Here is a 25,473-nt window from a genome sequence, read left to right as displayed (position 1 = left end):
AACAGTTGCCAAATTAAAATGTTTATTAAAGAAAAACCTGTCAATGTTTTAGTGGATACTGGTTCCCCCACATCATTTATTAGAGCCGATATTGCTGACAACCTCAAGTTAACACGTTCTACCGCTCCGCCATTCCGTTTTAGAGGTGTTGTATCATCCGAATCGTCATACACTAACGAATCCACCGAAATTTTACTTGAACTCGATGACATAAAAATTAAAACACCCGTATACATAACTGATGCTATTACTTTTGAAATCATAATAGGACACCCGATTATATCATCTCACCCGCTGCTCCACAAGATATTAAATAACAAGAAACCGGTCCCTGAATACATTGTATCCGTACTTACCGAGAATGATACCGAAGAATTAGATGTTGAAAATGCTGCTGCTGTGTTTGCTATAAAGATTTCTGAAACAGATACAGATGATCGATTTGATAAACTACCTCGCTGGTTAAAAGAGAAATATTCTGCTACAGTCCGCGATGATTTACCACCTAAGAAATTCGCTGAACCTCCAAAGGTTGAACACGAGATCGAAATTAAGCCGGGTGCACGCCTGCCTAGAAGACAGCCATATCAGACGACACCAAAAATAGAACAAGAGATAAACCTGATCGTTGCCGACCTTCTCGAAAAGAAATTCATTGTACCCTCCAAGTCACCCTGTAGTTCACCAGTGGTTCTAGTTAAAAAGAAAGATGGTACATATCGTTTATGTGTGGACTACAGAGCTCTAAATACTGTGACAATCAAAGACCCGTTTCCATTACCTAGAATCGACAACCTATTGGCCAAGATTGGCTCTTCAACCATTTTTTCAACTTTGGACCTCCACTCAGGGTATCACCAAATACCTATGAAAATGGACGATCGTTTCAAAACCGCTTTTGTTACTCCTAATGGAAAGTATGAATATACCGTCATGCCGTTTGGTCTCGTTAATGCTCCAAGCACGTTTGCTCGTTATATGGCTGATTTATTTAGGGACTTACCATATGTCTGTGTTTACCTCGACGATATTTTAATTCACTCCCGTTCCGTTGATGAACATTGGAAACATATAGACATCGTATTGCAAAGGTTAACTCAAGAAGGATTAATTGTAAAAAAGAAAAAATGTAACTTTGCCGCTAAATCTGTTGAATTTTTGGGATACACTATCTCTGCTAATAAAATCCAACCGTTGATCTCGAAATGTGCAGCTATAGAACAATTTCCCACTCCCAGAACAATTAAAGAAGCTCAAAGATTTTTGGGTATGATAAACTATTATAGACGCTTTATACCCCGCTGCTCTCACATCCAACAACCGATTCAGGATTACATACATGGTAAAAGTAAGTGGTCGACGGATCAAGATGAGAGCTTTAACACATTAAAGTCACACCTAATCTCAAACCCAATATTAGTCTCCTTTAAACACGATGGTCATTACAGATTAACAACCGACGCTTCAAAGAATGGATTAGGTGCTGTACTCGAAGAAGTGAATGAGCAAGGAAAAATTCTCGGGGTCGTGGGTTATTTTTCAAAAACTTTACAAGGCGCTCAAAAAAATTACTCTGCTGGAGATCTTGAACTCCTAGCCATTGTCGAAGCCTTATCACATTTTAAATATATGCTTCATGGCATGCATTTTATATTGAGAACAGACCATATTAGTTTACTAACGGCACAAAAGAACAAAGAACCCTCTCGTAGAGTAATTAAATGGTTAAATGAATTAGCCGAATATGATTTTAAACTAGAATACTTAGCAGGTCCAAAGAATGTAGTAGCTGATGCTATTTCCAGAGCAGATTACAATATTGCTGCTATTGAAGATGCTGCCGTCACATTAGATCCGAAAAATTGGTACGAAGAATACCTAGCTGACCCATTATGTGCTGCCTGTTTTGTTTATATTACCAAACTTGATACAAAAGACTTACCCATTTGCAACTCATCATTGTTCAAGAAATATATGAAGAAATTGAACTTATCAAGAACCTTTCGCCATTGTTTTACAATTAATGACAATATTATTTACTTTAAAGAACGCTATGTTGTTCCCGACGCTAAACGAAATGAAGTCCTTCGAATATATCACGACCATGGCCTTTATGGTGGTCATTTCGGTTCAACCGTTACATACAATAAAATTGCAAGTCGTTATTATTGGCCAAAATTACACCACTCTGTTAATGAATATGTCTCTTCCTGTATACAATGCCAGTTGATTAAATCTCATCGCCCTAATAGACAGGGCTTATTGATGCCTTCTGAAGTTCCCGAAGGTCGATGGTTAAATATTAGCATAGATTTTGTATCTGGTTTACCTAAATCAGAACAAGGTAACGACATGATTATGGTTGTAGTCGACATGTTTTCAAAAAGAACTCACTTAATTGCTGGTAGTTACCCATTTGATACTACTTCCGTTATTAATGCTTTATTCCGTTATATTTTCGCTTACCATGGATTTCCATATTCCATTACTTCAGATAGAGACCCTCGTTTTACCTCTACAGAATACCAAGAAATGGCAAAAAGGTTGAATATAAAATTGAAAATGTCCACAGCAAATCACCCACAAACAGATGGTCAAACTGAACGTACAATACAGATCCTTAATAGGTTATTAAAGACTTATACTGGTAACAATCATAGACAATGGGATCGTTTACTTCCTCACATCGAATTCGTCTATAACTCTACTCCCAATCGCGTAACCAAGACAGCTCCTTTTGAAGTAGATATTGGATACATCCCTAATGAACCAATCATAGTTACAGGAGATGCTGTTTCTTCCCGTCATGATTCAACACAAGAACTAGCCACAAAGTTGAAAGCACTTACTTTACGCACAAAAGATTTCTTAACTGAGAATCAGATCAACATGGAAGTTACACATAACAAAGGGAGGAAGGAAGTTACCTTTGAAATTGGTGATTTTGTACTGCTACATCGTGATGCTTATTTTAAGAGAGGTCAATATCTAAAGCTACAACCCATATACGTTGGCCCATTTAAGGTAGTTAAGAAAATAAATGACAATGCTTACGAATTAGATTTACCTTCGATGAAAAAGACTCACAGAGTTATTAATGTTGAAAAACTAAAACCGTTAAAACGTAGAAAAGACCGCTATCCAAAAGATCCGCCTAATACTGCTGCCGAAAGGAAATTAAGAGTACATGAAATTATTAATGTAGTCGGTTACGATAAAGATAACAAAGTGTTTTATTGTCATATGGAAGATGTTGATCCGACTATTACAGTAGAATATCCAGTAGAAGAATTTAACTTACTCCCAACAAATATTGGTCAATCTTTAATTGACAATTTCGTACAATTATGGAAACAAGGTTCCCAAGAGAGAGAGGAAGATGTTGTGGAATAGAATAGTTATAACCATCAAGATTACATAAGATCCTGAATGAATCTAGAACCAATTAGTGTATTAATAAGCCTTACATGTGCTACAACATTAGATGCTGCATAATAAAAAGATTGGATTACATAAGATCTTGGCAAATCTAGAATTTACCTATTGTTTTATTAAGTCCCACGTGTATTACTAATCACCATGATTAGAGAATTGGGATGCAGTTCTAATCCAGTAGTGCACCTAAATTAATATAATAAATTTTAGGGTTTGAATCAGTCAAGTCATTAATGTAGTAATCTGAATAATCGATCGAGCTCCAGAAAACATATAAAAGGACAACGTTTTCAGGAGATAAAAGATCATCTTCCATAACCGTTTCTTGTAAATAATTTATATATTATATATGAACAAAAGGAGAATAACAAGCAAGTAACAAGTCAAGGAACTTCGAATAAGTACATTAGCTCGATATAAGTCGCTTAATATATAAGACCGTTTAGTAATTATACTATCGACTATAGTTGATTACTGTCTCGATTATTTGAATTACTATTAATATTATTTGCGCTTCCCTGGAATACACAAAGGACTTCACCACACCATACTACAACATTTTCTGTTGTGGAATAAGATAGTTATTACCATTAAGGTTACATATGATCCTGAATGAATTTAGAACTATTTATTGTTTTAATAATTCACACATTTATTACGAATAATCATAAGAATTGTGTCATTTATCATTGGTACACCCCATTACCATGACTAATAAATTAGGGTGCAGTTACTAATTCACCAGTACACCTGAATTAGTATAATAAATATTAGGATTTGGATCACTAAGTTCATTAATGTATCAATCTGAATAATTAATTGTGCTCTAGAAAACATGTAAAAGAACAACATTTGCTGAAGATAAAGAACCATCTTCCATAACCATTTTCTTATAGATAATTTATATATTGTATATATCGATAACAAGGAAAACGACGACGATAAGAATAAAGATATAAGTTCGATATAGCCGCTAGTGTATAAAGACTGTATTAATAATTGTATTATCGATTGTATCAATTATTGTCTTCGATTATTAATAGAAATATCTGTTTGATATTTCTCGCACTTCCTGGATAATACAAAACTATTGACTACTTCATACCACAACAGTTTTGTCTGATATAACATATTCATATCAATTCATTACAACTTACTATAATTACAATTTCTTTCCTGCTATTTTCAGAAAAATTAGTTTTAATTTAGTTTTCTTATATATTATGTAGTGTGAAAATATATTATAGTACATCAAAAACATTTATTATTTTACGCCCAAATTTGAGTTTCAGAGATTTGAAATATTAAGAAAGTGAACAATATGCTTACTCATTGCTTTACTTTACTACAAATCGTTTCTAGCAGATCATTAGAATATTTCTTTCGCTTAACAAATGAGTAAAGAATCAACAAGAACTGTAACTAAAAACATATATATATATATATATTAAAGATTTATATCTTATTTGTATCTCTCTCTCTTTTTTTTTTTTTTTTATAGTACGATAAATTTAATAAAGTAATGTAGAACGTAAAGAAATATTGCTGCAGAATAATTTTCTTCATATTTTAAGAAATTATGTCAAATTGAAATGAGAATAGTTAGATATTTCATGAAAAAATTGAAACAACGAAAAGAAAAAGAGTGCTCTTGAAAAAGTCAATTACATCTGTTTCTAATGAGCCTCAAGAGGTCAATGCTCAACAACTTTTGCATAACATGATTGTATAATTTATGACAAAAGGAAAGTGCATATACACTCAGACATAGAATATTTTTGCTATCCCCGTATCGAATTTTAAATGTAAACATATACCAGTCGTCATGATTTTCACATACCTATCCTTGATTGTAAAATAATAGAAGTGTTTATATACAATAAGTACAAATACGTTCTGACACTTAATATTGGTTAATTCATTTATATATTCTGTATTTTTCTTTCCTTAAATATAAAAGCAGACGAAGTTCTAAGTGAAAAAAAAGTGGACAACATGTAAATCATCTAATTTTTCTAGCTTTCTCTTAGTCATTTTTTTTACACCATTTTCCACAACCATTCATTCTTCAGACCCTTTACTTATATCTAATAATCCCACATTAATCTTATTTTACCTTTGGTGTTTTATCGTTTGCTTTTTGTCAATTAGAACAACCTCCTGTAATTTGCACAAAAAAAATACAAACAATTATATACTACTACCCGTCTTTATTCTCCTGTACCTTTTATCTTTCTTCGAAGCCATAAAACATATACACACATATGTACATACGCAGTTGTAAATAATTCTGTGTGTTATATGTTTTCTGTTTTCAGTATTCAGTTTTCCTAAAACTCCATTTCCCTCTTCTCCTTTAAAAATCCTAACTCTCTCTCATTTTCTCACACAAAAGTGAAATAGGAAAAACAAAAATAAATAAAAACAAAAAAAAGAATAAAATCACACACAAACAAAGAAACAGAAAGAAAAATAGCAACAACAAAAAATTTGTTTATAAAAAGAAAAAAAATATCCAAAAAAAAAAAAAAAAAATTAACCAGAAAAAAAAAAAATTTAAAAATAAATAAAGAAAAGAAAGAAACAAACAAACTAAAAGGAACTTTTGATAACCAATCCCTAGAAGTTTATTTTAAAGTAAATAAATAAAAAATAAAAGATCTTTATTAAAGGATATTCTAAAGGTATTAGAAATCTTTATTTCATAGAGACTTCATTTCCTACTTTTATTAATATCTATTAAATTATTTATTATAATTAATAAAAATCAGATTTTAGGAAGTGACTATAAGGAACAAAAAAAAAAAAGATTTTATTTGTTTGTTTATTTATTTACTTATTTTTCTTTTTTTTTTGAAGAAAAGTATTATTTCCTTTTAAAACTCAAGTACACAACCAAGTAAGAAATTAACTGAAATAGAAACAAAAAAAAAATGTCTCAAAGTCGTGAAGATTCTGTTTACTTAGCCAAGTTAGCTGAACAAGCCGAACGTTATGAGGAAATGGTAGAAAGCATGAAAGTTGTTGCTTCTTCTGGTCAAGAATTGACTGTTGAAGAAAGAAACTTATTATCTGTTGCTTATAAAAACGTTATCGGTGCCAGACGTGCTTCTTGGAGAATTGTTTCTTCTATCGAACAAAAAGAAGAAACTAAAGAAAAGGCTGAACATCAAGTTGAGTTGATCAAAAACTATCGTCTTAAGATCGAAGAAGAATTAACTAAGATTTCTGATGATATTTTGTCTGTTTTAGACACCTACTTGATTCCATCTGCCTCCACTGGTGAATCAAAGGTTTTCTACTACAAGATGAAAGGTGACTACCACCGTTACTTAGCCGAATTCTCTGTCGGTGAAATCAAAGACAAAGCCACTGAATCCTCTTTGAATGCTTATAAAACTGCCTCTGATATCGCCACCACTGAACTTCCTCCAACCCATCCAATTAGATTGGGTTTAGCTCTTAATTTCTCTGTTTTCTACTATGAAATCGAAAACTCTCCGGATAAGGCTTGCCATTTGGCCAAGCAAGCATTCGATGATGCCATTGCTGAACTAGACACCTTATCCGAAGAATCTTACAAGGATAGCACTTTAATTATGCAATTATTAAGAGATAACTTAACCTTATGGACTTCTGACATGTCTGAAGGTAACGATGAAATGTCACAAGCTCAACCTCCAGCCCCAGAACAAAATGATGATGATGATGTGCCACCAAAATAAATTAAATGATAATATGATGTATCAGAATTACTATCTATATATATAAAAGAATTCTTACAGATATATCTAGTATAATATTTTTTTATATATTTCCTGTGTTTTTTTTATTTATATATATATATATATATATTTCACTTTATTTTATTTTATTACTTTAGATATTTTTTGTATTGAATATCTTTTATCTATCATTTTTAATACGAATTTACTATATATACATATTTTATTACAATAGTTATAATCATAGTATCTTTTATAAATATATTTTACATTTTCTCTTTTTCAAAATATTTTGTATAGTATGCAATATACTATCCATCTGAATCTAATGGTATGTAATATTTATGTCAGTTGCACTCTACTCTACACCTACCCCCCCTCCCAATCTACTTCGTTATTAAAGGAATTACTACATTGAACTGCCTGAGAGCTCTTTGTGAATTAAGAAAACGGTTCACACAAAAAAAAAAAAGTCAATTACTTTCATTTCCCCTGAAATTTGGGGATTTGCCAAACGGTAAAAAAAAGAAAAAAAACAAAAAGAAGAGAAAAAAAGAGAAGAAAAAGAAACGAGACGTCTGGCCCTTTTGCTTGTTTTTCTGAAAAGCAACGCCTGCACCCATACACTCTCCTAGTTATTTTGTTCCTTGTGTCTTATCCTTTTCTTTTCATTTTTCATTTTTTGTCCCTGTCTTTTTCCCTCCTCCCCCTCCCCTCCGCGTTTTACATATACACATATTCTCTTGATCTGTCTTTGACATGTTTCAAATATATTGTCTGTGTCATTCAATTAGTCTCAATCTACTTATAAAGGGTGGCAGTCTGTATGTCAAACACATTTGTTAGAGGTCTTGAAGATTCTTACACTCATGACCAATTGTCCCATTTAAATATCTCCAGCAATATTTTTCATTAAAGAAAAGGAAAGCATTTAAAAAAAAAAAAAAGAGAAACAAAAAAAAAGGCATTACTCCATATACTTCAATTCAATTTCATACTAAACGATGACGCCTATAACTCCTGCAATTTTTAAATATATAAATATATTTGTTGGTACTCTTGCTGTATTAGGTGGTGTATCGCAGATACGTCGAATTTTTGTTGAGTTTAATGTTTTTATTCAAGGATTATTTGCTATTGTCTTATCCACGTATGTTATCTACTTGGAATTTAAGATCCCATCACAATTATATAAGTATGCGTCGTTTTATTTTAGTTTCTTAGGCAGAGGTATGCTACACTTTCTCTTAGTCTCTTTATTAGGGCATAACATTACTACTTTCAAATTCATTACCAATTTTATATTGTTTTTCACTGGGCTAGGGTACATTTTCTGCCATTTCACTTCATTTATTGAAGAACCTGATAACTTTAAAATCTCTAACAATGTAATTATGGTTGGTGATGACGAATTTGACGATGATGACGATGACGAGGTTGTGTAACTTAAATTATTATTCATGTATATATATATATATATATATATATGTAAAAGTAAAGCTATTCACAAGAATATACAAACAAATAGGAAAATATAACTTTTTCTTCTTCAGATAAATCTTATTTCACTATATTACAATAGAGTTGACATGTATATATACATATATACATATACATATACATATATATGCGTGTATGTATATTCTTGAACTATTTCTATTGTGCCTAATATGGCCCTCCGAATTTTTTCATTGTTTTTTTGTCTTTTCTCTCAGCCTTTGCATTACATCTCCATTTCATCAGAATTAGCAGTATTCTTATTCTTATTCTTATTACTTATTTCTTTCATTGGCTGGGTTTCCCTAATAGAAATACCAAATCTCTTGTCTTTCGTCAAGGACATTAAATCAAATATACCTTGGATTGTTGGATCAGTACTGTTTAATTCATATTTGGAATGTATCCAACTTGGAGAACATGTCTTACTACCACCAGTCAATCTTAACAATTCTGGTTTGCCAGTACTACTGATATCCGAATCACACAAAACTACAGCATTACATTCACGTACAACAGGTAACTCCAATGTTTCTTTACTTGATTTAATTAATTGTTTCAACTTCAATGAAGAGATACCTAACTTTGGTAATGGAACTTCATGACCAGGCAAGGTCAAAGCCGCTGTAGCATCATAACTTAGAACACCATTTGGATTATTAGATTTTAAGATATGGTCCCACGGAACCCACTTAGCTATCTGTATCGGAGTCTCCACACATAAGTAATTGTTAGAAATTTCGCTCATACCCAGTCTAAGCGATCTCAAATCTTTCTTAATTAAGTCAAGCTCTTCGTCCACATTACCAGAATTTAAATCAATTGGGAAATTGTCGGACAAATGAGACAACTTAAATGGATAAACACCTTGCCTATCAATCTTAGTCAACAATTGTCTAGATGTCTTTAATTTCAGCTGATAACTTTGGGAATAATCTCTGATATAAGATCCAGATCTAGCTACTAATTGATTAATATCATGAGACTTACCAGTGAAAGAATCAACTGTATTCAAAGTAATCAACCCTCTCTTAGAAAGGTTTTCTAAGGGTGCAAATTTCAAATCAATCAAATAAACTTCGCCTTTCACAACAGTAAAATTATCAGTAGGAACTGCAGAAGCAACACGTGGCGTGTTACTAGTAATAACTGATATATCCTTGACCTCTGTATTAGCCAATAATTTGGCTTCCTCATGAGATTCTGTCCAAATAACACCCTTGTATTCTCTTTCTGCTATAATACCTTCATTTTGACCAGCTAAAAATCTTCTGATTCTACGAACTCTAGAACCTGGAACAATACCACAATTATAAGAAGATGCAATTGTATCAACAACATTTCTAATTGTAGAACCAGTGACATTACTACCTAATGAAGGAGGTAATTTTTCTGAAGTCAATGCACAAGCCAGTAAAGCAGTTACTGTTTCCATTGCAATATGTGCAGCAGCAATAGCATCAGCTTTTCCACCTAATAATGGACCAGTAGGTTTTACATTATTCATATCAGATGCATCAACTGGATAAATTACCATTGTATGAGATATTTCAGATGTGTAACCATCTATATGAACACCAAGTGTAATTTTAACTAAGTCACCAGGTTTCAAGACCCCAGTAACAGTAGAGTTAAATGGAGAAGTTTCATTAGAAAATTGTTCTTTATTAGACTTTTTAATGTTTTCGTCATCATCAATCTCTGGGCACCAACCTGAAGCAACTTGATCTACGGAAATGGTAGTTGGAATAGCAATACCTCTTTCATTAACTTTATTTTTGTAATACTGCTCTAGACGGGTCAAAATAAAGGAATCTGTTAACAAACATAATTCAGATATAGTCAATTGACGTTGGATAGACTTGTAATGATATATGTTGTTAATCAAATTGATTAAGTATCTTAAAGCTGTTTGTGATATTTGACCAGCAGTTCTATATTTATCTATAACAGATTCTTGCAATACATTTTTATCTTTTAAAAGGATTTGAGAATCTTCATGAGACACAGCTAATTCCATATTTTATTCTGACTTAAGTTTATTTATCTCTATATCTATCTTGTTATTTGTTAATACTACTCAATTAAATAGAAAATTTTTAATAATTCAGAACTTTCTAAGATTTATAAGTTAAACTAGATCTTGCAACAGGAATTAATACCTTTTTAATATATCTTATTATAATATAATCAAACCTTTAGCTAACTTCGAAACTTTAACCTCATCTCATCGCAAATTTTTTTGAAGTTTCTCAATAATACTAATAAAAAAAATGAATAAAATTAAAAAAAAAAAGAATTATTTTATCATTTTTAACGACTAAATAATACCTATATTCACAGTATAAAACAAGAGTATAATAAATTAATGAATGATGCAAGACAATAAAGCTGATAATGTCCAAAATAACTACTCTGACTGGAGTAAAACCTAAGATAATGTAAACTCTAGTACAGCTAAATAAGCTTCCATTACTGTGGCATCATTTACCACCTATCTAATCATTTTTTTTCAACAGACACCTAGGTAAACTGTAATGTCAAAACTTATCAAAAGAAAAAATATCTTCCTTATAATCAGCCTTCTTTAGTAATGAAAAATATATCATGTATATTCATTAGCTAGACGTTTTGACACCTTTTTCAAATATATCAGATAAAGCTATATGGTAATTTCAAGCAAACGATAATATTTTTGTTTGCTTTTTTGGCTGTTTTACTCCTGAATTTTTTCAGAATTAGCTAATGAAGGGCACTAACAAAATTCTATTTAAAAGAATGAGATGTCAGTATTACAAGTATTTCCTGTTTTGGAAAATAATTGAAATATATTGAACCTCAATATGTTTCTGTAATAAATTGTCAACTGCCATCTTCCAACCATATCATCGACATTGACAGATAGTGATGGTAAAATGAATTATTTTAAGTATCTAAATAGAAACAAAAAACCCTTTATTGAACTTAAAACAGAATAAAAGATGCAAGTGAAAAACCTTCAAAAAAGAAAGTACCCTTACTTTATTCAGTAACTTTACTTCTTTTGAATTACTACTATTAAATATCCTCTTAAAATTAATTATATTATTCTATACTGAAAATAATTATTTTATATGGTGAAGACACCTGAGGAATTAATAACTAATAAATTGATGAATACCAGTACTACACAATCACATAAATATAGTCCTCATAACATAATAAGTAATCTATCTTCCTCAAGGACTAGTAAATGGACTACGAAATTTGCAAAATTCCAAAAAATCAATGAAAAAAGAGAGAAAAAAAATATAAATATATCGACGCCATTAGAAACAACACCTAATCTACAATTTCAAAGGTCCTTTTCAACAAAATCTTTAAACGATATAAATAAAATAGAAAATATGAAAAAAATAACATTCTCGAATGAAAACTTAAAAAAAACATCTCCATTAAGTGAAAATTTGTCCCAATCAAAGATATCTGTTGTTAAAGGTAATTTGAGAGAAAACTCTGTATCTAAAAATTATTCACCTTTAAAATCTTCTTTTTCTTCAAATTTTATTGTTGAACTCTCATCAAAGTGTGATTTGTCTAAGCCATCTACACCTAGAAATCCTCCAATTTCAAGATCAATTCCAAATAGAAACAAGAGATCTTTTATCAAAGAAAAATGTACACTTTGTAATGAATCGATATCCAATAAGAGCATCGGAGAACGAATAATGGAATTGGAATGTAAACATCTGTGTCATGAAGAGTGTTTATCTATTTCTATAGATAATTTGTCTACCACAACATCTCTGGATTTTCATAGCTTATTTCCACAATGTAATAAATGCTTTGAAGAAAAAGGACAAGTCCGAAAGTGCATCCCTAAAAATGAAGATTTAAAGGACAGATTACTATCTAATATTTTAATAAATACCAGCTCGTCATCTCCTATTACTTTCCAGTCAAGCGATACTCCTACACAAACTGGGTTTTCTACACTCACCACTCCAGTTAATAAAGTACAAAGCCAATTCATTTTCCAACAAAGTCCCACTTCTATTTCACAGTCTAGTAATCAAGAAATATATAATATTTCTCTATCTGATCCTCCAATGAAAAAATTTTCATTAGGAAGTTTTAATACAAATAACAATATATATAATTTACAGTTTGCTACATTAGAAAACAGTAAAGAAGACCAAATAAGAGAGTCAAGAAATGAATCTTTTGTTCTTCCATGTTTCGATAAGAGAATTACTCATTCAAATACTGATGCGGTATCTGATGTTGCTACAAATCACAATACTTCGTTGAATTTAACCAAAGATCAATTACCCATAATAAGATCATTTTTTACACAACTTCTTTTAGAAAACTTTAGAGATAATTTATCAGATTGGCAATTAGATGAAGAGTTTGGCTTATTAAGAATAGTTGACAAGTTACTAGTCTCCTATGACAATTCCGATTATATTACATCTTGGTGCTTTCTCTTTTCTCGAGCTTTTGTAATCGCATTTGTTGATGAACCCTCATATATATCTTCTGATAATATTATTTCGGAAACTAAGCTAAGGAACCTTATGAAGTTTGATAATCTTAAAGATATAAATGTTCAGACAATAGATTCTTCTACCTTATTGGTTTCTGAACATAACAATACGTCATTATTTTCTGAGAAGAAAGCATATTTGAAACAATCTCTGATTAATAATTTCAGTAATGTATTACAAAAATGGATTTCTGGTTTATTAGATAATGAGATGATATTTAATGAAAAAAACATAACTTCAACACTAAAATTACCATTAATATTAAAAAGTAAAACTACAGATGATGATAACAGCAAAACTTTTACCAGTTTAATAAACCCCCAAAAAATAATGGAATTAAGCAGTTTAAAAAGGTCTTCAGAGAATATCTTCTTAAGAAGAAGTATTTTAATAGAAAAAAATAACCAAAAGAACAATGCAGCTGATACCCTTCTTTCTATGAAAACATCCATTAGCTCTATAATTTCTTTTAAAAGAGAGAAACCGGATGAATTGTTTATTGTTTTGCAAGTTGATTTTAATAAATTGAATGACAACAATGACTACTATACGATCGTGAACACTTTAAAAGCATTAAATTTGGCCTTACCACAATCAAAACTCTGTATAGTGAATCATAATGGTTATATATTAAAATCATTTTTTAGTATAAATGAACATATAAACGTTGGACATTTTAAAGAATTAGTAGATGTTTGTTCAATGAAAAAATTCGACCTCTTATCATTAAGAAAAGAATTATATCCCTCTACGCTGAACTCAAATATTGGTGTTGTTGTTATTTCAAATAGTGCCATGAAAGAAGAATCCTCTTGTTTAATGAAAAATTATTCCTGTTTTAACAAAATAGGAAGGCATACTCCTAATGAATTAAAAATTAAAGTAGGATATCTAAATGTTGACTATAGTTCTAAAATTGAAGAATTGTTCGAAGTAAATACATGGGATTGTGTTTTGGAAACTATCTGTTATAGCTACAATATAACTTTTGAAAGTGACGATAATTATGGAATAGATTCCATGTTTTCTGAAAGATATTCATTCAATAATGGCTCTATATTTTTTGAAAAAACTGAAGACAGTGATAATAAATCTATTATGACTCTACATATATCTCCTCCTGTTGTTACTAATCCAAATACATTTTTTTGTAAGTCTGCACATTCAGTCAACAACTGTATTAATAATTCTGTAAGTTTAGGAGTGTCTAATAATTTAACCGAAAAAACTAGGGAATCTTTTAATAGAGGACCAAATATATCAAAGGAAATTTCATTATCCAATACAACAGACTCATACAATATTATATTAAATCAAATTGATAAAACCATTAAAGATATTCAAAATCATAATACGGAAAAGACTGAAGGTACTAAGAAAGATAAGGGATTTTATGAGTATATATAGTAGTATATTTGAAGTAGTACCTGTATGTATCATATACTAATTTAATTTTTATGTGGTCATAAACATGAAGCGGATAAAATAGAGATTCAATGAAAGAAAAGAGAAGAATTTAAAGTAATATTGTAAGTATGCTTTTTGTGTCCTGTTAATCTGCATATAAATAATAAATAATAAGGAAAAAGAAGAATAATTATATTTATGTGTACAACAATAAACAATCCAAATTAAAAGTTATTTATTTTGTATGACTTACATATTATAGTATTGCTAAAAATATTTGAATATTATCAAACCCTGAAAAGGTTTTAAAAGTTTTGAAATTATTTAACACACTTTATGCCATTCTCTCTGAATCTCTAGTAATTATTTCTTCTAAAAATCTATTTGCTTTGATTAAATTTTGGATATCATGCTTGACTTGGGTTAATAACTGATATTTTGCAACACGTTTAGACTTATTACTAAGCGGCTTTGAATATTTATTCTGTAATGAAACTAACTGATCAAAAGCTTTCTTTGTTTGATTTCTTCTTAGCTTTTCCACTTCTACATGTTTCCATTTTTTGAATTCCAAAGAATTTGTCTTAGAGATAAGATGTTCTGGACAATCCAATAAATCTAGTGTAATTTCAGGGATATTAATTGGTTGAGGGATATACTCATTATCAATATCTTCATTAAACATGCTAGATGTAATAATATCTTCAGATTCACTAGTAATTGCATCTTTTATTGTATCTCTGCTATCATTTGATTCTGTTATTTCAACCGTAGTCTTTATTAAACTAGCCGTATTTTTTTGTGTAAGATTATGGGAGGTTAAATGTTTTTCCATTAACTCATCTTTAATATAATTATTATTAGAATTATCATATTTATGCTTTATATCTGAAGATGAGGCTGAGACATTTGACGGTATAGTTTGATTACTATCTAACGATAGTAAGTTATCTAAAAACTGTTCTATGGCATTAGCTTCATATGCACTCAGTAATTCATCACCAACACCTTGACTAGATAAATGATTATGTAATAAGATATCTTGATGGTTAAGAACTGAAATTTGTGGATCAGCTGTTGATTTAAAATTATAGGGTGATGTGCTTTTTGGCGGTAGATTTGATGAAATTATATTATTATTATTATTATTATTATTATTATTATTATTATTATTATTATTATTATTATTATTATTATTATTATTATTATTATTATTATTATTATGAGATGCAATTTTGATAAAAGTTTGATTTCTTTGAATTGTAGAATTCGATTGATTAAATGTTGTTAAATGAGAAAGATCATGTAATTGTGTGTTGTATCTTTTTGGCGTTTGAGAAGAGTGATTAGATTCAGTTGGCAAAGAATATATATTATTGCATAGATTTTTTTCATTTAAATGCAAATATTCTTCTGTTTTATTGTTAAAGAGACACATTGGAGAAGGAGATAGGGATGAATGTGTCGGTTTTTCTAATATTGAGATAGCTGGTGCCATTTTATTATGTGATATTGATATATTACTGTGATTAGTCGGAAGAACATTTTTGAGATGATTTACAACAACATGTTGCTGTGGTTGTTGAGTGTATCCTGAATGATGGTCCAATGGGGTATTATGGGTGTTACTGTTAGTTGTAGTCGTAATTTGATTATTAAAAGAATCAAAATCACTTAACATGCGATAAGCAGTTTCAAAATCTATGTCTGCATCGAGATTGAATAAATCCAATGGATCCATTGTTAATTCAAATATATTTTCTTCTTATTTACCTATCTATTTATTTATATGCTCACTTGTTGTTCTTTTTTTTAGATTCTTACTGTTATATCTGTCAATACTTTTTATTTTATTTCCCCTTTTAGAACAGATATTTTATGAAACAATATTACCATTTGCAATCTAGTTTAAACAAATTTCTTCTCCAGTTATGAAAAGATAGTTATTCTTCATGCATTATTTGTCTATATTAGGACAATTTGAATCAAGTACTAGTAGTAGGGTGGTGCAAGTAATAATTAAAGCTTATATCCATTGCAACCATTTATGTTTTAATCAGCTTTGTCTACCGACTTCTAATTTTATTTTCACATGCACCTTTGTCTTCTTCTCTATTTCTTCGCTCATCTCGTTTTTTCCAAATTTCCAAATTTTCAAAAAATTTCCGAGATCTACAAAATCTACAAAACACTAAAGAAAGACACACCAAAACGAACCATTATCACTCTTCTACTTTACTAAAGAAAACAAAGATACTCCTCACACAGTAATCCCTCTGACACCACTATGACACATGTGTGCACAGATGTAGATGGGTGGTTATACAACATGTCTTAATTATAACAGCAACATTATTGTTCCAAAGAAGAGGATAGAAAGTTGTGTAAGGGCAAGGGGGACAAAGGGAGAAAGGTTTTGTTTTTCTCTTAGAAGCAACTCTAACAAGATATATATATAATGAACAATCCACTGCATAATTTGTATTTGTTGCTTGATAACATTTAAAGTAGTGAATATATGTATTATTGAGCTATACAATTTTAAATGGAGAATAGTAGTGATAATCATAACGAAGATTTCTTCAGATTTGTGATGATCCACGTACAAGTAAATATGCTACGTAAATATCTTTGCAGTTTTCTTGATAATTGTAGTATATTTCTGAAAAAAAAGAAATTAATAATAATAACATAGAAACAATGAAACATTACCAAGAATTGGTAAAATAAGTATATTAATACATGTTTCATCATAGTTATTAATTACACCAATGATATTATTATTATTATAATTATAGAATTGCAACTGAAGCAAACTTCAAAATCAAATAAACCAGCAGTTGTTAACAAAGTTCAATATAGTTTTACAGGCACTAAAAGGTTCCAGTATAAAATAAGTGATTAATGAGCTGTCCAATTCAATAGAATATTGTCTTGACAGATTTTTTACTATATAAAAATCCTGTGTTGTTGCTATAGTTTCGAAAACATTGTTGCCTCTTTGGGACATGTGAAGTTTCTTTTTTTATATTTTTCAGACAATCTGGTAGCGGTCGTGGAAGAGCAAGAAAAGGTCTTCTCTTTCTTTACAAAATTTCTAAGACAACAAACAGTGGACTTCAAACCTTGAAGTCTTCACAAGTGAAAGAAACTTCAGCCGGTAGATCGAAAATTATCACGCTTATACCATTCAAAATTTAATATAATTGAATATAGATTTGTGTATACACGTGTGTGTGCGTGTGTGTGTGCTGTATGTTTATCTGTATCTATAAAAGATATCTGGCAGTCTAGAAAAGTATTCGTCATTTTCTTTTCAGCTAGTGCTAGTCGGATACCACGTAGCTAAGCTCAAGATGTTTTATAATTTAGTATTGGTAACAACACTTTGCCAAGTCATTCTTTTGTTGTTATCACCAAGCTTAAGAAATTTGAGAGTCTTCCAATGGTACTATATGAGAATATATAGACCTCTTTTTAAAGATTCTTCAAAATACAAATGGAAATATTACTTGGTCCCACTTTTGTACCTATTATTATGCCTCTATATGATTGATCTTTATTATTTCAATGTACTACCATTAATTTATAACTATTCAAATAACTTAGAAAATCTATTTATATTACCTGTGTTAGTATTTTTAACATTGTTCACTGGTCTAAAGACTATGTTAATTGAACCGCAGAACACACAATCCCATAATTATCAATCTAAATTAAATGGCAAGTACCCATTTGATAATATTTTGTTTTATCCAAAAACAATTTGTCATACCTGCAAACTTGAAAAACCTGCTAGATCAAAACACTGCCGTATTTGTAATAAATGTATTTTACTCAATGATCATCATTGCATATGGATGAATAATTGTATTGGAAAGGGAAACTATTTATATTTCTATGGATTTCTATTTGGAAACATCTCTGTTACTACATACGCATTTTTAAGACTATTATACGTTTTACTCAGATCTAAAGCATTGATATCAAACAAGCCGGTTCTTACTCTATTTATCTTGTCTGGAACATTCTCTGTGATTTGTATCAGTTTCACCTACATGCAACTTTCACTTATCAAAGATGGTATGACCACAAACGAAAAAGATAAATGGTTCACTATACAAGAATTCATGAGGAATGGACGATTAGTTAGAACTGGGGCACCACAAGAGGATTCCACATGGTTTATATTGGATCCAGACTTAGATACACAGTGTCTTGGTTCTTCAGAAACTAAATATTATAGTACTAATCCATATGACCATACCATATATACCTTATCAGATTTTACAAAAGTGGAGTCTCCTAAAGATATACCAAATATATACGATTTTGGATCATTTTGGGCAAATTTGAAAGATGTGTGTAGTTAAGATTTTTATTTAGAAATATAATTTGTTTGATACCAATCAAGAGCCTCTAAATTTCTATTGGTTGAGTAACTGCCCAGTGGTTGAAAGTCATTGGATAAACATTTGTTTTCCATTAGATGCATTCCATATATCAATGAACAAGACCAAAGAGACTTGTCTAACTTTGAATTAACATTAAAAGAAATGTCTATATGCTGAGAATAGTCTAATAACAGTGTCTTATAGTAACCGTTGAGCACAACATTCTGCGTCAAAGTTTTACGAATATCAATTGGTAAAACTCTTTGAAGTTTAGCAACTATCATGCATATGGACTGATCATTTGACTCATAATTACAATTGTGATATGATGACTTATTGTTGTCATTATTAGTATTGTTGTTATCATCGCCAAATAATATTGTACATACAGCTTTTTGATTCCTACCTGCTATATCTTGTATGGACCTAGTTGAGACAGATATATATTCATCAAGCAAAATATATTCATAGATAGGGGTTCCAATAATCATATCATATTCTATATCAATAATAATAGCATTTGAGATTTTATTACCAAAACAATATAACAAGGGATTAGGTATAAATTCTATAAATCTGAACTTAAAATAGGATATAATCAATCTATAAATTTCTTTTCTTTCACTCAACGAGAACATAATGCCTTCAGTATATAAAACACCCAAATTTAAGACATCATTACCACTAATGTTATCCATGTTACTCATTTTCACTTTTTTCAAGTAATCGTATATGGCATGTTTTAATTGATCAATATAGGTGGTTTCATTAATATCTAATGTAATGGTTACATCAGGAGTTGAACTATGCAAAGAACCAAATTCGACAATATTTTGATGTGTGCATATTATTAACAAATCAAAAGACATAGTTTTATTTTTTGTTTCTCCTTTTTTTTTGTTTCTTTCTTGCTTTTGTTTCTTTATAAAATCTTCTCTATCCCTAATGTTTACAGCAGAGTGCTACATGTAGACCTCTTATCAGGAAACACCTTAAAACCTAACTGCTACATGTTCCTAATCAGATAGTATACTGCACCAGCCTCACCTTTCCCACAGCTTCTCCATCATATCATATCTTAATTATTCATTTTTAGCTTTTTTTTCATTTTATTTATACATTCAAAGAAGGAGAAAATAAAAAAAAGTAAAAAATTAAAAGTGAATCTGTAAAATAAGCTTGTACATTATACCTTAATATACTTTTTTCTCTATATGGTGTTTGATAAGAAAGAAATTTATATAAACTGTCATCATATTAAAATAAAATAATTACAAAATCAAATACAATTATTGGAAATACTCAAAGAGAGTTAAAGATAGATACAAAAAAGATAAACGTGCAAGTTAAAACATATATATATATATATATATATATATATATATATATAAAGGGGTAAAAATTAAATAAAATTAAATCTACAAAAGATAGAAAGACATAAAAAAAAAGATGGGTTCTATAATATCACTTCCAATTACCATGGGTGGTTCATTTTTGGCTTCATGTCTTGGGGGATGTTGCTCAAATATGCTATCCAAATTATTTAATGTTGTGGGTTCTTCCTCGTTGGGTACACGATTACTGTATACAATTGCCTTATTGTTTAACTCAGTCATTTCCTGGATTTCTATGTCTGCTAATAAGTCATACCTATGGCCAGGTAAAACATGTACATCTACTGGTGAATGTGGTTTCTTCACTGTACATAGACTAAATTTTGCATTAGGTATATTCCACGTCATCATGGCTATTTTATTAATAGGAGTTAAATCAACTAGAGATCGTAGAGCTTCATTGCAAAATTCATGGTGGTCCCTAAAATTTATAGTATATCTATTATTGGTCGTTTTCGCTTTTGTGTTACCCAATAATTTTTATGTTTTCTTTTCAAAATGGATTTCAGTACCGAGTGGGTCTCTTTTTATACTTATTGGATTAATATTAATGGTAGATTTTGCTCATGAATGGGTGGAAACCTGTATTTATCACGTAGAATTAGAAGATGATAATTCTTTATTGTGGCAAAAATTTTTAGTATTAAGTACTGCTGCAATGTTTACGGTATCATTTGCAATGACAGTAGTAATGTTTATTCTCTTTGCTGGTGATCAGTGCCATATGAATAAAACAGCAATTACAACTAATATAATTCTTTCTATATTAAGTACTGTACTATCTATTAACCCCAAAATACAAGCGGCTAATCCTGGTGTAGGCTTAGCTCAAAGTAGTATGGTTTCTATGTATTGTACTTATTTAACATTGAGTGCTATGGCATCTGAACCAGATGATAAGATGTGTAATCCATTAGTAAGAAATAGTGGGACTAGAAACCTTAGTATTATCGTTGGTTCCATTTTCACATTTATTGCAATTGCTTATACCACAACAAGAGCAGCTGCTAATCGTGCCCTTCAAGGTAGCAACCAAAATGGTCAAATATTTTTGAGTGACAATGACGAAATTGAATACGAAGGATTATCCGGTCAAACAAGAAATCAACTTCGTTTCGAAGCTATCAAGCAGGCCGTAGATGAAGGATCACTTCCAGAAAGTGCATTATATGATTCAATGTGGATGATTCAATCAAACAATCACAATTCCACACCTGCATTACATAATGAAGGTGAAAATACCACAAACGATGAGGAATATGCAGGTTCTAAATATAATTATACTTTATTCCATGTTATTTTTTTTCTTGCTACACAGTGGATTGCCATGCTATTAACAATAAATATTGGGAAAGATGACTTAGGGGATTTTATTCCAGTCGGTAGAACTTATTTTTACTCTTGGGTGAAAATAGTCAGTGCATGGATTTGTTATGGTCTTTATAATTGGACTATTATCGCTCCACTAGTTTTGGATAGATTTAATTATGATGAATACTACTAATTGTAAAACAAATCATGTCTAAGTTCTTTCATTTTTGTAAGGTGGGAATGGTCTACAAACATAATTTTATCTTTACACCGAATGATAATAACTTTATGCAAAAGTCTTCAATAATTATTAGTTGAATAAAAATTTACTATTACTTATGGTTTTATTTTATAGGATAAAAAAATGAAAAAGAAAATTCATTTTTTATTATTTAATGAAAAATTAATGTGTCACAAAATTATGAAAAACTATATCAAAACAAAAACCTTATTTTATGTAAAAGTATTAATTGGTCATCCTTTGAAATATTTCAAATGTGTTAATAACTAAAACACCTACTGAACTCAGACTATGTGCAAAAATAATGATATCTTTAAACTTATTTCCAGTGATGAACACTTCCTTCAATATATTTGCACCCCAAAGAATCTCGTCAAATATGAAATAAAAACTATACCACGTAAATCTTTTACTGGATTTCGTTTAACATATGCAACACCTTGGGAAATATCACAAGCTTCAAAAACATTACTGTTAGGAGGTATTCCAAAGTATTGGTACCAAGAACAACAAAGCCATTTTTGGAAATTTTTTACTCGCTGTTATACAAAGAAAGTAAAAGAAAGAATGAACAAGTTAACTTTGCATGGTCATAAAAGAATATATAATAAAAATATATATGCAATAATAAAAGGAAACTCCAAATTTAATGCTAGAAAGAAAGATAAAATACCTAAAATAAAACTTTTGAAAAATGTAGTGAATAGAAACGAATTAGTTAATTTTGATTTTAATCAACATATTTCATCCTATTCTACTGAAAAGAAAGATCCACAAGGTTGGGGCTTTACAGTATCTTGTAGTAAAAAATTGTTTAGAAGACACTCTACAGCGACATCTATAGCTGCTTATTCAAGATTAAACAAAACTTCAGGGAATATAAAACGTTCTAATTCAGAAAAATTGTCCACTAGAGCATTAAACGAAAAGTCCAACGATCTCAAAGATCACTTTAAGGATAATTATATGATAAATTGGCTGGACATTAAGTATTCAGAGATAAGGAAAAGAAAAAGGAGATATAAGCAGTCTTATAATAAAAGGCGATCAAAATATTCAAATATTAATAAGTTAAATCATTTTATCAAAAATAATATTGAAAATAAGTATAAATTATTGAAACTACTAAAGCCAATAGGGGAAGAAAATTTAGAAGAATTTTTGAAGTTAAATAATTCATTACCTGAAATAAATAATTTAAAATCAATTGAAAATAAACATACTATTACTATGAGCAATAATAATGGTGTTAATCAATTAATCTTTAATAATAAGAAGTATATCACACCTCAAAAATATCCATGTCACAAATTATTGTCGAGTGACTTATTGATTATGCAAAAAATTGGATTAATGAACAAATCACCTAATAAAACCTTCAATGAGAATGAAAATATTGATACAAGAATTGAGGAACGTTGGTGCGAGTATTTTGCTATATTGACTGAAACGAGTGATGTAGGTTACCCTTTAATTATAAAATGTTACAAAAAAGAAAATTACAAATTCGCTGGTGATATACCACAATCTTGTAAACCTATTTTGATAATATCCTTAAACTCCTCATCAATTATAAGCTTTTATAGTTTACTTGATAAGACTGTTGTTATTCAGAATGCTATGTTTATTCATAGTCATACAGGAGGAAAAAGTTTAATAAAACATATTGAAATATTTATTCTTCAATGTAAACTGGTAAGCACTTCCTTTCAGTGGTTCAATACTTTGAACCAATATTTCAAAAAACTAAGTATGACTAGAACTATTACCGTGAAAATACCAGAGATTAAATTAGCGTTAAATATAAAAATAAATTTAGTTATATTTAGATTTCTAGAAATGATAGAAAAACAGGAAAGAAATATAGTTAAATTGGCATTTTTGGAAGGAGGCCTCTACGTGTTTCCATGTGCATTAGTAAGATATTTTTATATTATTATTTTGAGGAAACTAACTATTCAAACTAAAATAAAGCAATTTCAAAATTTAAGCAATTTATATAGTAATGCAGGATGTAATCTGAAGATTAATAATAGAATTGAATTGTACCCTAGCAATGATTCAGCATTTTTAAAAAATTACTTTGCCTTGTTTAACAGTCATCAACTAGAATATAGAAATTGGAGTCATAGCCTATGTTATTATGAAGGAGGGAAAGTGAACATAACCGACGAACCGACTCCTATAGAAGGTTTTTTATTAAAAATTAATTGTGATAAGGACATTTATTTCAATATGTTCAAAAAGGAAAAATTTAAGCTTTATTACATCTTCACTTCTGACAATTTACTTTTTTGTACAAGTTCATATAAATGTTCACCATTACTACCCAGGGATATCAAAACTGATAAAATGGGTTCTATACTAAATATTGCCTCACAAAGAGGAAAACTAGACAAAATTCCATTAGTTTACAAGGAGATGCCCTATGATTTAGATAGAAATGGATTATTTAAGTGGCTTACTCCTTCCTTCAAGAATGAGCAGTTCAAGAATAATGATTATTTTGCATTCAAATGCTATAATACTAAATTATTAAGAATATTAAAATCTGATGGAATAATCAACATGAACGATATTGAAAATGTAACGTATGCTACTGATGTCGATCCAACCACTTTAAAGACTTTAGCAGCTGCGTACCACACATTTTGGAAAAAGGAAAGTAATGCTTTCTGTTTAAAACATTGTTTACTAAAGATAATAATGAAAAACCATAAAATTATTTATTTAATGGGACCCACATTGCAAGTAACAAAAATTTGGATTGTGTCATTGAATAATATGATGAAATATTGGAATTATGAAAATTTTATTAATTCACAGAAATTAAGGGAATTGCAAACTCAAGATTCAAAACAGACAAACTCTATAGAAATGCATAAATGTGCAACATCTTCTTTATTAACTGAACATACTTTAAATAAAAAAAAATTTGATATAAATGATATATCATTGTTACGACCAATAATCCAGAAAGGGATATTATTCCAAAAAGTCAGAAAACATTCTTCCTTCCATAAATATTTTGTGATTTTAATTCCTGGGTTTATAATGTTATTTTCTCTTACATATTCATCCAAAAGAAATCTGTTATACCAATACGAACACTACCAAACGATTTCTATTGAAAATTGTTATGCTTATTCTGGAACTGCTTGCTCTTCGGATTTAATCAACGATGATTTTACGTTTGATTCAGCTAATCCAGGATATCATACGACCCCAAAGCTATTTGAAGATGGATGGAATTCTGAAGAGGAGAGTAACAGTCGTTGTTTTTCAATCTACTTTGGAAGGAAGAATTCTACTAAGAATAAGTACATTAGAAATCACAAAGATGTTGGATACAATGATAATAAAGAAGATCTTGATATATGCTACAGCATAATGAATAAAAATCATATTAAAATGCAATTTCAATTTAAGATTATGACATTTATGGCAAAATCTAGAAATCACAGAGATATATGGTTGCTTGCGTTACAGCAAGAACTAGAAAGATTGAATAGGCATGGATAGCTAAAAGTAGATAACTAT

The 25,473-nt window shown here is 29.8% G+C and overlaps 10 protein-coding genes across 10 annotated transcripts; 7 read left to right on the top strand and 3 right to left on the bottom strand.

Annotated features, from left to right (window-relative positions):
* Nucleotides 1-18: 18 nt before the first annotated feature.
* On the top strand, nt 19-3,393 carry PWA37_001917 (uncharacterized protein; the record flags this gene model as incomplete). The annotated part of the gene is made up of 1 exon (XM_064858531.1): nt 19-3,393. The coding sequence occupies one exon, from the start codon at nt 19-21 to the stop codon at nt 3,391-3,393; it is 3,375 nt and encodes a 1,124-aa protein (XP_064714354.1).
* Nucleotides 3,394-6,368: 2,975 nt separating this feature from the next.
* Nucleotides 6,369-7,160, top strand: BMH2 (14-3-3 family protein BMH2; the record flags this gene model as incomplete). The annotated part of the gene is made up of 1 exon (XM_064858530.1): nt 6,369-7,160. One exon carries the CDS (start codon nt 6,369-6,371, stop codon nt 7,158-7,160), a length of 792 nt encoding a protein of 263 aa, XP_064714353.1.
* A 1,004-nt stretch (nt 7,161-8,164) lies between these two features.
* On the top strand, nt 8,165-8,605 carry TVP15 (Tvp15p; the record flags this gene model as incomplete). Its single annotated transcript, XM_064858529.1, has 1 exon — nt 8,165-8,605. The coding sequence occupies one exon, from the start codon at nt 8,165-8,167 to the stop codon at nt 8,603-8,605; it is 441 nt and encodes a 146-aa protein (XP_064714352.1).
* Nucleotides 8,606-8,883: 278 nt separating this feature from the next.
* ARX1 (putative hydrolase) lies at nt 8,884-10,677 on the bottom strand (the record flags this gene model as incomplete). Its single annotated transcript, XM_064858528.1, has 1 exon — nt 8,884-10,677. The coding sequence occupies one exon, from the start codon at nt 10,675-10,677 to the stop codon at nt 8,884-8,886; it is 1,794 nt and encodes a 597-aa protein (XP_064714351.1).
* Nucleotides 10,678-11,770: 1,093 nt separating this feature from the next.
* On the top strand, nt 11,771-14,593 carry STE5 (Ste5p; the record flags this gene model as incomplete). The annotated part of the gene is made up of 1 exon (XM_064858527.1): nt 11,771-14,593. One exon carries the CDS (start codon nt 11,771-11,773, stop codon nt 14,591-14,593), a length of 2,823 nt encoding a protein of 940 aa, XP_064714350.1.
* Nucleotides 14,594-14,927: 334 nt separating this feature from the next.
* INO2 (Ino2p) lies at nt 14,928-16,334 on the bottom strand (the record flags this gene model as incomplete). Its single annotated transcript, XM_064858526.1, has 1 exon — nt 14,928-16,334. The coding sequence occupies one exon, from the start codon at nt 16,332-16,334 to the stop codon at nt 14,928-14,930; it is 1,407 nt and encodes a 468-aa protein (XP_064714349.1).
* A 1,615-nt stretch (nt 16,335-17,949) lies between these two features.
* SWF1 (palmitoyltransferase SWF1) lies at nt 17,950-18,966 on the top strand (the record flags this gene model as incomplete). The annotated part of the gene is made up of 1 exon (XM_064858525.1): nt 17,950-18,966. One exon carries the CDS (start codon nt 17,950-17,952, stop codon nt 18,964-18,966), a length of 1,017 nt encoding a protein of 338 aa, XP_064714348.1.
* Nucleotides 18,967-18,971: 5 nt separating this feature from the next.
* Nucleotides 18,972-19,856, bottom strand: ARP10 (Arp10p; the record flags this gene model as incomplete). The annotated part of the gene is made up of 1 exon (XM_064858524.1): nt 18,972-19,856. The coding sequence occupies one exon, from the start codon at nt 19,854-19,856 to the stop codon at nt 18,972-18,974; it is 885 nt and encodes a 294-aa protein (XP_064714347.1).
* Nucleotides 19,857-20,436: 580 nt separating this feature from the next.
* TMS1 (Tms1p) lies at nt 20,437-21,885 on the top strand (the record flags this gene model as incomplete). Its single annotated transcript, XM_064858523.1, has 1 exon — nt 20,437-21,885. The coding sequence occupies one exon, from the start codon at nt 20,437-20,439 to the stop codon at nt 21,883-21,885; it is 1,449 nt and encodes a 482-aa protein (XP_064714346.1).
* A 339-nt stretch (nt 21,886-22,224) lies between these two features.
* On the top strand, nt 22,225-25,455 carry SPO71 (Spo71p; the record flags this gene model as incomplete). The annotated part of the gene is made up of 1 exon (XM_064858522.1): nt 22,225-25,455. The coding sequence occupies one exon, from the start codon at nt 22,225-22,227 to the stop codon at nt 25,453-25,455; it is 3,231 nt and encodes a 1,076-aa protein (XP_064714345.1).
* Nucleotides 25,456-25,473: the final 18 nt, after the last annotated feature.

This window comes from Arxiozyma heterogenica, assembly GCF_036370985.1.
Source record: "Arxiozyma heterogenica strain weizmannii chromosome Unknown scaffold_18, whole genome shotgun sequence".
NCBI lineage: Eukaryota > Fungi > Ascomycota > Saccharomycetes > Saccharomycetales > Saccharomycetaceae > Arxiozyma > Arxiozyma heterogenica.
The sequence above is the reverse complement of the archived record's forward strand: the minus strand, read 5'-3'. Positions and strand labels throughout refer to the sequence as shown.